Below are 12,263 nucleotides of genomic sequence, written 5' to 3'. Positions count from 1 at the left end.
ATTTACATTCTGAAATTCAATCATGAAAATTGAACATAATTTTAGGCACCAGTCATGCTGTATTTCAAATTCAAAGGAACATGTCAGGCACAAATTGTTTAAACAAAGCCCACATGTTTCTCTGTCTTAAAATATTTGTTGAGAATTGAACTTAATGTGTGAGCAAAAAACCCCACAACCCCAGCATAGACAAACGTAACTTTAATACAGACTGACATAATTTATCTAGTAGAAAGTAACTGACTATATAGTTTTGTCATTGCAATCTCATCAACATCCCTTTGATGAGAAAGTAGATATATAACCATCAATTTCTCAGCACACTGTAGTTACATACTTCTCCCTTTGCTGCTATTAGGTTTGCAAAACACTTGTATTCCTGTAGTATTTTATTTCTTCAAAAGATACTACAATTCCTACATCAGTCTTCCTTGTACTTCATCTGGGAAGAGACAAGGGCATTATTTCCATTTTAGCAGAGATACTAGGTGATTTGTCAATGTAAACACAGTTATATATGTATATATATGGATGCAGAACTAGGCTTAGGACTTCGATTTCTACTTTCACCTCTTTAGTCTGTAGGATATTTACTTTGAATTCCTAGTCCTTAATAAAGTAACAGGAAATCTCAAGTGTTTGCAAATGATGCTTCTAAACCTAGTACCCTTAAAATCAACTTTAGTTCTCAGATAACTCTCTTGCTGATTAGGATTAGTTTAGAGAATCAGAAAACAGCACAAGATGTCTGTTGAGCACTGTCTGCATATAAAATTTGTTTGTGCCAGCGCAGTCCAGTATGTCACAATCTGTGTGGTTTTAGAATTTGACATGTGCATGCAACTGGATTTAATAGGCATATACCTAACTAGAGAGGATGGTCTTTCCCATTAGATATGTGCAGCCTCTGTTTATATAAGTGTAGTTATCACTGAGTGGTGTCCTCACATACATTGCAAAACATGAAAGAATCTGAGCAAGCTTTAGCTAGACAAAGTTAAGCACTGGAAAAAATTGTAGGTAGCAAGAGCTCAGCTGTGGAATTTGTTGTCTTAATTTGTGTTTTCTTCCTGTAAGAGTGAAAGCTGGATTTTTATGAGATATGCTGGGCTAGCTGCAGGTTTTATGTATGGGTAAAGGTCCTTGGAAATGGATTTTATGAGCCATACAGTTGCTTGCCATTAAATTTGATTTATGATTCAAATAGTTTTTTGAGGCTGAGCTGCTTTCTGCAACCTGAGTGTTAAAGTATGGCTCTGGAAAGCTGAGTGGCTGTGCTCTGATCTCCTCTCATCCAGAACTAATGAATATGTGTAAATAAGACACAGTATGAAAATGTTGAGACTTTGAGGCTTTTGTTTCCCTTTTGTTTCACATAGAGTTCATACTGCTCATCAGAGTAGAATTACTTGTTTCAAAAGGGACTAACAATAATTAAGATGAGAACTAATGTTATTTGAGGAAATTTTTGTGAAGTGCACACAATTAGAAAGTGTAAAAAAGTGTTTGTAATAGTCTCTACAAAATGCTGACAGGTCATTAGATTACTATGATCACCTTTTACTTCTGAGTTTCTAGCAAAGGCAAGAAACTGTATGCCATTATTCTTTTAAAATAAACCTTATTATCAGTTCTGAAAATAACCCAAGTTTATATCTATAGAGAGGCAGAGATTAAGAAATTTTTAACTGTTGTAAATCAAGACTGATTTCTCTGGCTTTTGAAGATATGCAAGATTTTCTTCAGCTCTTTCATTCTTCGTGCCTCAATGTGATGATTAAGCATGAAAATGAAAGCAAGATTGAATTAATTTTGTATTGATTTCCAAACACTGTAAAACTGGAAAAAAATCCAAAAAATTAACTTTTAAGGGCAAACTTACCAACCAAGGCATGCAGTAAGAACGCCCTTCCCAGCAGGGTAGCAAGCACTTTGCATGATCAGGGCAGTGTAAGTGTGTTCTGGTAAACTGAACACTTCATTTGCATTTTTTATACTAGGTTTAAAAGGCTGAACTAGAGGGGATAGCATTGTAACTCAAAGAAGTGGGGCTTGATTTTTAAGTACCTTTGTGTTTTGAAGGCATGTGAGACATCGACATATCTGGACATAGTTATTTATCGCTCATTTTAAAATACTTCTGCCACATACAGTATTCAGTTACTTTTCAGTAGATCTGTATTTATAGAAAGCTCCCAGTGCCTAGAAAATTCTTTCCAGAAGTCATCACTATTTTTCCTTTAGTGGTCTTCTTTTCTGTAAATTGTCACCATTCCTTAAATGATTCTTTTCTATGTGGAGTATTTATGCTACTTGTTAAAAATTCTCCCAGGGACTTTTTGTTGCATCAAGCCACTGCAGTACAGAAGTGCAGCAAAGGACCTTCCAGTGGGTTTGAACTGCAAACTCAGCATTGCTTAGCTCCTTTTCTTAGGCTGCTAAGGACCATCCTGTCAAATGAATCCCTTAAATCATACACCATTGTCACTATATGTAGAGTCTCTCTGCCCTGAACTTTTAGATTGCCTTCTGAGGGCTGAAATTCAGTGGTCTGGGTTTTTTGTTTTGTTTTCTAAACTTCAGATTTAAAAGGCTTTTCTGCAGCCAAGTCTCAAGAAAATGTCAAAATGACCAAAAAAAAAAAAAAAAATCTTGTCTCTGAGAAGGACAAGAATAGGGTGTTGTAAAAATAAGACCAGCACATGCCGTCAGATCCTATGATTTGCTGCTATTAGGGTAACAGTTGACAGCTGTGCTCAAATTTCACCTCTCAAATACCTTCTCTGCTTAACACTTCACCAAGCACATTCTAAGTTTACTAAAACACTTATTTATGTTTTATTAGGTACCTTTATAACTTCAATAAGGAACTTTCGCTGTATTTATAAAGAACTTCTCTTAAGAAGGAATTTAACTACGGGAAGAAACAGTCCACTGATCTGAGATGCACTACTGTGCAGGAATTCTAAAACTAGGCTGCTTCTCACTCCTTATTTAACCTTCTATATTTAAGCCCAAATTGACTAAAGTTGACTACACAACCACAAGATACATAAGGAGTAAAAAGACACCAAATTGGAAACATATGGCTTCCTGAAAATACATAGAGCATTTTTTTAAATTTTTCCAAAGTAGATAGAGAAACCACTCTTCTGCTTCAATACAACACAAATAAGTTATTTAAAGAGCACTTTTGTATCTCATAGTAAAATAGCATCCTTGCGATCACTAAGGCTTAATAAAATGTGTAGTTTGTAATTTGACAGCAATTAAGAAATATTAATATTTTAATAAAAGTTGTTTATTTTTAAAATAATTGGATTTTTGCCATTATATTTTTAAGGACAGTCTTTGGTAGCTGTCTTCAGAGATGTTGGGCTATGTGAATAGAATCTGTCCAGAGCCCTTGAGTAAGGTGACCAAATCTAGGAGCCAGGTTGGTGGGGGGGAATTTAAAATACATATTTGCATTTCTTTATCAGCTTTAGGTGCAATATGAAATATTCTGACGTGGATCCTGTTGGCATCAACTGTATAAGATGCCTGATATTCCCTGAGAATTATACAGATTCTCTGAGCTGCAGAGGTAGACATATAAAACATAGAACTCATAATTTAGCTGTAAAGTTATATTTTGTGCATGAAAGCATAGTATCTCCATTTGCCAGTGGAAGTGCAGGCTAGTGTGAGGAAAGGAGGTACACCATCCTAGTATACTAGCCTAGAAAAATCAGGGTGAGATATTGTACATTGTAATGCTGCTTTTTTCTGCAGATACCTTCCACAAAACACAAAGAAGAGCTTCCTAAGTTAGTGCAAAAATTTTCAGTCGGGCGTAAATGCCGCACATCTTGAAGGATGATGCTGTTACTGTTGTTTAAATTTCCACTAACTACCAGGAGCTCACCATCAGGTAACTTGTCCTTGTGCTCTGTACTGCCCAGCAGAGCTGCAGCCAGTAACTTTAGGTTCAAAATCAGAAAAGAAGTGAGGATGTAAAGACTACAACAAATCTTAGCAGTTCAGTCTTCCCTAATATATGTATCACCAGATAATAAATCCAAATAACATCTGTGAAAGCAGAGGCAAATAACTGCTTCTGGCATTCCAAAGAAAAAAATGCAGATTGAGTCTACAGCATTTTTTCTTGCCCATTTTAGCTTGGTTTGCATGGGGGAAAATAGAGCAGTAGGCTTTCTTTCACATGCCTTTACTACAGCACACAAGGGTGACTTTGAAAGAGAAAAATAATTCTTCAAGCTTACAAAATGATATAGAAGCACCAAAATACACTTGGTTTGAGCTTATTAAGGGAGCACTTTGTAACAGGCAAACTGTAATACTTTGTTTCTAGAACTGATTTTTTTTTAAGCATTTAATAGGATAGTTTCCATGGCAACTTGAACTGAACAGATTGTTCATTGACTTCAGTACATTTCTATTAAACATCTTTTCTCTGTAGTTAGGCCTGCCTCTCCAGCACTTTCATCTCTTTGGATGCTTACTCATTATCTCTTTTTACAGATATCCTTAAACTAGATTGGACTCCCTTTCCATGCTTTTTAACAAAAACAAATGTTGAGGGAACAGAGTTTCACAATCATTCTCTGAGTTTCCTAGACTCCATTTTCTTTTCTATCGTGTGCTTCTGTTTTAATCAGTTTTCCTATAGAACCAGAATCCAGAATTCAAATAGATACTGCTATTCATCAGCAAAAGAGAAAAGGACACTGCAGAAATGTTCAACATTAAAAGCCCAAATGGCTTCTGGATATTCTTGGTCTTTTTGCTAAGACCTGTAACAACTAAAGCTGCACATATGTTTTGTATGAATAAAACTGCTGTTATAGCTGAAGATTCTTACATTCTTAATTAATGAGAAAATAAATGGTTAATATAGTACCTTTGAGATCTGACTTCTTAAATATTTTAATCAATGTTTTTCTAGTTGTGAAAGCTTTAGAACTAATGAAAATTTCTCCTGCTAATACAGATGTGCAGATTACTTTTTATGTCTTTGAACTGTAATGTCAACCACCGATGTACTGTCTCTGAAGGGTTAAATACATTACTTAGATTGAGTCTTTGATGTAGAGAAAATGGAGTCAAAACACAGTGACAACTGATATGAAATATAGTTAATGGAGGAAAATGGTCTTCGAATCCAAGGAGCTTTAGTTAAATTGAGGCTTTCCATTTGCTGTTGACCATTAGTTTTAGGAATATTTGTGTTCTGCTTCTTCATTGAAAAAACTTTCAGAGCCTTTTCCTTATCTCTCTTCAATTTCAAACTATGATAATCAGTCAGGCTGGAAATGTTGTTACAGTCTTGGTGGCAATGGAGCCTGTCTTTCATCAGTTCACTTAAAACTTTCCTCCTGCTACCCTAAAGCCTAGATTTGTATGTGCTCTGGGTGGGAAATGACACTGAGCTATAAGAAGAATTGTCACTGCATGGCAACAAATTTTAATCAAAAGCTTGTTTCCTCTTATTAGAATGAGACTAAGTCTCTTGGAGAGCTTTCTTCCTCCATTTCATTTTGGTTTTGCTTGTTGCTTTTTGAGTGAGCTGTCACATTTTTCTAATTATAAAGCATTTTGTACTTGCAGCAAAGGTTGGGTTATGCAATTTTCTTAATTCAATAGATTGCTCATCACTGCTGAACAGAAAACCTTTTATTATCCTTCAGTCTTTTTCCATCTATTTTTCCTAGGTCTTTGACACATTTGAAAAAAAAAGGGGGGAGGGGGGCAATCTCCTCTGCATGTGCCAATGCATTTACCTAATTGCACAAGTAAATGCAGTCTGACGTTGGGAGGACATGAAAATGTCTCAGTTAAGAGCTAGTAACTTCATTTGAGGCACAAAAATGAGTTTTCATGTTTTGTAGATGTGAAATATGTTAGCTCTCTGCTCCAAATGTTGGAAGAGATTAAGTATATTTTTAAGGTTTTTACTTGAAGATTCACGTTTCCCAAATTTTAAAGTTATCAATTCTGTAAGGACTTGTTCAGGAATGTTTTCACTCTACTGTCATCTGACTGTATGTTTCAACTTTTTCTCTGATTAGTCTAAATATTCTTCAGAGTAGCTAAGGTTGTCTTGCAAATCTTGTTTTCACAAGAAAATAATTAGATGCTCTTTTTTTCTGCAATGCTTTGATAGGATTCACTGGTGCTGTTTTTACAATACTCCTTTCTGGCCAGAATGCACTTGAAATAAGCCAAATGGCAGGTTTTTAATTAAAGACCCAGCTCTTAAAGATAAAACTTGTCCAGCCTTTGGAAACAAGTGGCATTATACTGACAGCCTCTCTGTCAGTAAGAAATTGAATGGCAAGTATAAACAAACACAGTGAGCAGTGAAAACCTGTATCACACTTGAGAGCATTCCAGTGGCAAAAGACAATCCTTATTAAACCAGACATTATTGATGACAGTGAGTTCTGCAAATTGAGAATATTCTATAAAATATAGGTTTAGCCTCATTAGAAGCTGTTTCACCCAAAAAAGAGTGGCCTACAACATATTCTTGATGTCCCAATATAAGTGGAAATATCCAAAACGTATGAGTTTACTGTGCTTTTATGTTTTTCAAGCATGTAATCACCATTTCCAGAAAAAGCTACAGAGATTGCTATCACATGAAACTTCGGCTGGTTCTTCTACAAGGCATTCTCAATGAGAGGTGCTGTCTGCTCTTATTTTTGTTTTTTGGAAGAATATTTTTTGGGCAGACATTCTAACCACCTACATTATTGCTTCTGTAATACAGGATCTGCCAGCTACAGGTCTGAGAAAGAACTGAAAAATAGTGATTTGGTAAAAAACCAAACCACCTGTTTGTTGAGTTTTTTTTAAAGTAGCTATTTTGCCCTTGCCTTTCAGTGCTGCAGGGACTCAGTGATTAGAAGTATTCTAGTTCTTGAAGCACTCACATGTAGCTGGTAGAAAACAATCAGCTTGTTTCCCTTGTTTCAAAAACAGGTACTAAATGTTTCTTGAAGCACTTCACTGTATTTTGGAGCACTCTTAGATGAGCTGCTGACTGCATCAGTAGCTGGAACCACATCACTCGTTCTTCTTGCTCCTGCCTGCCAGTAAGAGTGGTTATTGTGGACTAAGTAGTATATATCTGAAGAACTCAGATACTTCTTTGTTAGCTTAGTTTATGCTGGAGATTTTCCTGGCTCGTTTTAAGAAGGAGCAAATGCAAAGGTATCTGTGTACGTACACTTCAGCTGTGCCAAGTGATACGCATCCTTAGCTGTGGTGTTCTCTTCAGTACATGTTGTGTACTGCTTTAACCCCCAACTCCTCTTGTTCAGTGACTACCAAGATGTTCAGCTAAAATCCAGCCTTTTTTTAGCAGCTCAGCTGTGTAAGGTTGCTTAGAAACCAGACGTCTTATCCCCCACATTCTCATGACAGATTTCCTATGCAATAACATCACTGCATGACACATTTGTATCCAGACTCACATTCCTTTTCCACTTGAGATTCTCTGAGTAAAGGTTGTTGGAGCTTTGTGCAGTTCGTAAACAGCATGTGGTAAATCACTGGATTATTAAATCACTGTCACAGTCAAAGCAAGCTCAATGTTTGGAGTGTGAGCAGTTCCTCACTTCTGAATTTAGTTATTGATCTTTTCTTCCTGAAAGTAATTTCTAATTTTGTTTTGTAGGCTGGGTAGCTAGATGGTATCATGATTTTATGGTAATCTCTACTTCCTTCTTCTCTTTTGTATGTAATACTTGCCTGCACCATTTCAAAACTTAGAGAGTAAGGGCCTTTGGTTGGAATTGAACCACATGTTTTGAAATTATAAATGAATATAATTCCCATTTCTTTCTTTCTGTTAATCTTATTTTGTAACTATAAAACTTGTGCTTATTACTTGAACAGCATTTCAAATTTATGAACCAAAAGTACAATTTCTTTACTGTTCATACTTTGCCAAAAGCATGCATTTAGAATACCATTAAAATGGAAAATTTAACAACAACATAATCCAAACATGATTTAAATATACATTCTGCTTTATAAGGCTTAAAGGCCTAAGTCCTGCAGTAAAGAAGTACAGTGAAGACAAAGATGATGAGAAATTTAAGAGAATTTCCTGGGGTAGAAAATGTTTCAAAAAGGATTTATGAAAGAACGGGATTTAAAATCTGTTTTGGAGACAGACGGTGAGCTGTCTGCTTGAAAAAAGCCAAATGGAAATAGCTGAGACAAAGAACAGTAAATAAATAACAGAAACAAATAGAGCTAGAACACCTAACATGTTGCAGATGAGGACAGATATTTGTATTGAATACTGTGAGAGTAAACCAATGAATGAGCAGAAGATACCAAATGACATTTCAATTTGTTGGTCCTGATTTTGTCTCTAGCTTTAAGACTTCTCAAGAAAAGATAACTTTTGTGAATAGTAAGGAAAGTGTCAAGAACGTTAACAACTGCGTTTAGCTGAAAGATAACAGAAGCACTAAATATTCTTTGCCAAGCTGCTCACAAATCTAGAGAAGTGTTTGTGGTATTTGTGAAGGAAAGGCAAGCAGAGTCATGCAAAAGTGAAAGGAAGAAAGCAAAACATCCCTGTAGCGGTTTTGGCCTGGGCCAGGTTTTTTGGTAGCGAGAGGAGGGGCTACAGGGGTGGCTTCTTTAAACAAAAAGTTTCCAGAAGCTTCCCCTGTAATTCATAGGGTTAGGGCCAGTCAATTCTAAGCTGGACCCTGCACCTGACCCAGGCCTGGCCAATTAGTGATGGAGGTGATGCCTCCGTCAATAACGTATTTGAGAAGGAGAAGAAGTTGTTGCACAGTTGCTTAACTGCAGCAGCAACAGGGAGTGAGAATGTGAAAACATCTCCACAGACACCAAGGTCAGTGAAGGAGAGGGAGGAAGGTGCTAAACCATCACAATCCCAAAACACCACCCTTAAGTATAGAGAGAGGATAGGCAGATGGCTTTAAAAAATATTTTAAAGTCGCTCTTTTCATGCTTATCCACAGCACAGCACCAAGAATAATTACACTTATCCTAAGGACAGTATCCTAGCCACGGGAACCTCTTATGTTTCAGTTTGTACTCCTTGTCTCTTGTCCTGCCACTTAGCACCACTGAAAAGAGCCTGGCTCCATCTTCTTTGCACCCTCCTTTCTGATTTCTGTGCGCAGTGATGAGGTCCTCTCTGAGCCTTTTCTTTCCCAGGCTGAACACCTTCAGCTCTTTCAGTCTTTCCTTGTAGGAGAGATGGCCCAGAACCGTAATAATCTTTATGGCACTTCACTGTATACTCTTAGGTAGCTCTGTATGTTTTACTGGTGAGCCCGGAACTGGAGAGAGTACTCCAGATGTGGCCTCAACAGTGCTGAGGTGAAGATTAGAAGCGAAAGCTATATACAACCTTTCCCTACCCTCTCTAGTCTTCTTTCCTCCTATGTACAAGGGAAACATCATCAAAATTTAGTTTTCAGATGTGGATAGCATAGGATTGATAGAAAGGCTGATTTCAACACACTGTAAGCATTTGTTGTTGTTTTATTCTGAAAAACACTCTTTTTTTTTTTAAAGGGGAGAATGATTTGGGTTTAGTTACATTTCACACTTTCTGTAATTTCATGCCTCTCTTTTAAAAAATGCTTTGCTCCCTATTCTTAAGTACACAGTAGACTTACAGTGTATTCCAGCAATACTGTTTCCCTTGTTTGCCAGGGTGTTAAAATGTGTGTGGGAAACTCCCACTAATGTGCACTAATGGAAGATATGGGCTCTTAATACCACAATAATATTCACTCTTTTCTTGTAACCAGGAAGCAATCTCTCTGTATCACAAATTTACTTGCACTTAGAAAGCCTTTTGGCTTAGGTACACTTAAAGTTCCACCACCTTGTTCATGCAAATTGTATAGTACAGTATGCAGACAAACTAGAAAAATATCCAGTGAGAGGCCATATACACATAAATTTACCTGGTCTTCAAAGTCAAATTCTGTATAAATAGTGTCTCCAGAATCCATGATCAGACTGCAGTCAAGTTCATTTATACCTAAAACAGAAAAGAAAATTCAGTTTCAGAAATGAATTGGAAACTTTCACTTTATGTGATGAAACACTGTAATATTTCCAGCTGTCTGTATGTATGCAAAAACTATGATCCAAGGAACTGTTCAGATATGCTAGAGTACCCAAGTGAACAGTATTCCATAAAAAACCCTTCAAAGCATCCATAAAAAGATACCACAAATCTTAATAAGGAATTGTTATACTGAAAGGTGAATTAGTTCAGCTAGATTGCAAATTTATTGGGCAGAGTATTCTTCATGCCATGACTTGCAATTGTAAAATTGCCACTGGGATCTTGGGTCAGGGGAGAACATAAACCATGTTTAGAGAAGAGAAAGGAAATACTAATTGGTGATTAGCAGACAAGGATTCTGAAGGAATGTTGATAGGGGAACAAAGTAGCATAGTTCAGTAGCAACAGTCTCCATTTCTATCCTATCTTAGCCTTTTCCAAGGTAACAGTGTGGTTTTGCCCGTTCTCCCCATCATTTTCCTGTGGCAGGATCATCATGCAGCCTCTCGCACTTGAGGTGCCAAAAATGCAGTTATTCAGAAGCCTTGAACTGGCTGAGCTTTACAGTTCAGCTTCAGCTGAACTGCTGAAGGCACAGGATAAGAGAAATTTGGCTTGGTATTTCAAGAAATCATGTAGGGAGGCAGTCATTGCTACACCAGAATGGGAGGATAAACCGCTAATCGTCTTTCTCTATAAATATATGAAGGGTATAGCACGGACGTAATATATTCTGGCATTATCACCCTGAGCAATGAAAAAGGAAAGAGTCTCCTGTGCCCTCAAGGTGGCACAACCCTAAACTAAATCTTGCACTTATTCACTACACATTAAAATGCCAATAGGTGTATCTACAGACGTATTTTTCACAGCAATATTAAAATGAGAATAGTTAAAATACTGTAATGACACAAAGAGATCTAAAAATTGTGACCAGTCAGTAGGCACAAGTGAGTCCAGTCACTATCTTCATGTGGGAAGCAACAGGTAACACCAGGAGAAGTATGAGATGTGCTTTGGTATGTGCCCTCATGTCTCCAGTCAGACAAGATCACTGATGAGGAGGAGTTTAACTCCCTCCCTCCTGGTTTACAGGTGCCTCTACCTGGTATGATGTTCCTACAAGCACTGGCATTGAGATTACAGTTTCAAGACTACTACTGACATGAAACTGTTTTCTCACCACTAGAGGTATTTGTATGGGTGGCTCTCTTTAACAAGCACTATCAGTAACATTTTTTTGCAGTTGAATTTGTGCCAGATGCATTTACATATTATCTACTTTTGTTTGCTTTTAAAGTTTACATAGTAATAATATATGTAGGTGGAGAACTAATCATCACTAAGAGAGAGAACAGAGGAAAGGAACTGGATGTCACAATGACTAAAACCATAACTGCTTGATAGAAATGATGGTCCCAGGGTGTCTTAGTTTGCAATCTATATTACAGTTGCTGCCAAATTAATCTTTGTTGCAACTCTTTGGATTATATAAGAGATACCAGGGTAAGACTTGGGTTTACCATCTGCTGATGTTTTGTATTAGTTTTTTTCCCCCTAAAGTTCATGTATACTTTATCAGATTGCTACTAAAAAAAAAACCCAGAACAGAAAGGGATTACAATCTTGCTACTGTAGAATGTCACATGTATATATGCAGCCTGTTCTCTGGCACACACACTTTATGGTCTTTTGAAAATAACCGTCTGTAAAAGACATACACAATCAAATAGATTTACAACTACTGAGACAATTTAGATTTGTAGTTTATTTTACGTAGTTGCTATCTTACTCTTAACACCATGTTTTTGTTGATAATATACTTTAACTAAGCCACAGTCAGCAGCAGCACAGGCCTCCTGTGAGACATCAGTAATTTTTAAAGCCACTTGTGTTGAAGTATTTGATTAACTGTCATTTAACTACCAAGAGCAGTATGTATCTTTAGCTAGAAAAGTTAATATGAAATATGGTGCCACAAACTTAAGTGTAAAGGTTAGGCCGAAAATGAATACTCATGCATAATGTATCATAGGTGATAAAAGCCATAATGGCTATACAATTTTAATATGGTCAACCATCTTAAGGCCTTTATTCCTGAACTAGGACACCAGTTTCCTTGGGAGAAGCATAACTCCTTTCTAGGTCATATTCAAGGAAGATCCCCAGGATTGAAAATATG

At 36.8% G+C, this 12,263-nt stretch overlaps 1 protein-coding gene across 1 annotated transcript in view; it reads right to left on the bottom strand.

The window, feature by feature from the left end:
• AK5 (adenylate kinase 5) overlaps nucleotides 1-12,263 on the bottom strand; it is an 86,564-nt gene that overhangs the window by 28,916 nt on the left and 45,385 nt on the right. The window contains exon 8 of the mRNA XM_062003410.1: nucleotides 9,975-10,051. Coding sequence (XP_061859394.1) covers nucleotides 9,975-10,051 — 77 coding nt within the window. The remainder of the gene's footprint in view (nucleotides 1-9,974; nucleotides 10,052-12,263) is intronic.

The sequence above is a fragment of the Colius striatus genome, chromosome 10, assembly GCF_028858725.1.
Source record: "Colius striatus isolate bColStr4 chromosome 10, bColStr4.1.hap1, whole genome shotgun sequence".
Lineage (NCBI taxonomy): Eukaryota > Metazoa > Chordata > Aves > Coliiformes > Coliidae > Colius > Colius striatus.
Note: the sequence above shows the minus strand (reverse complement) of the source record. Positions and strands in the feature narration are given on the sequence as shown.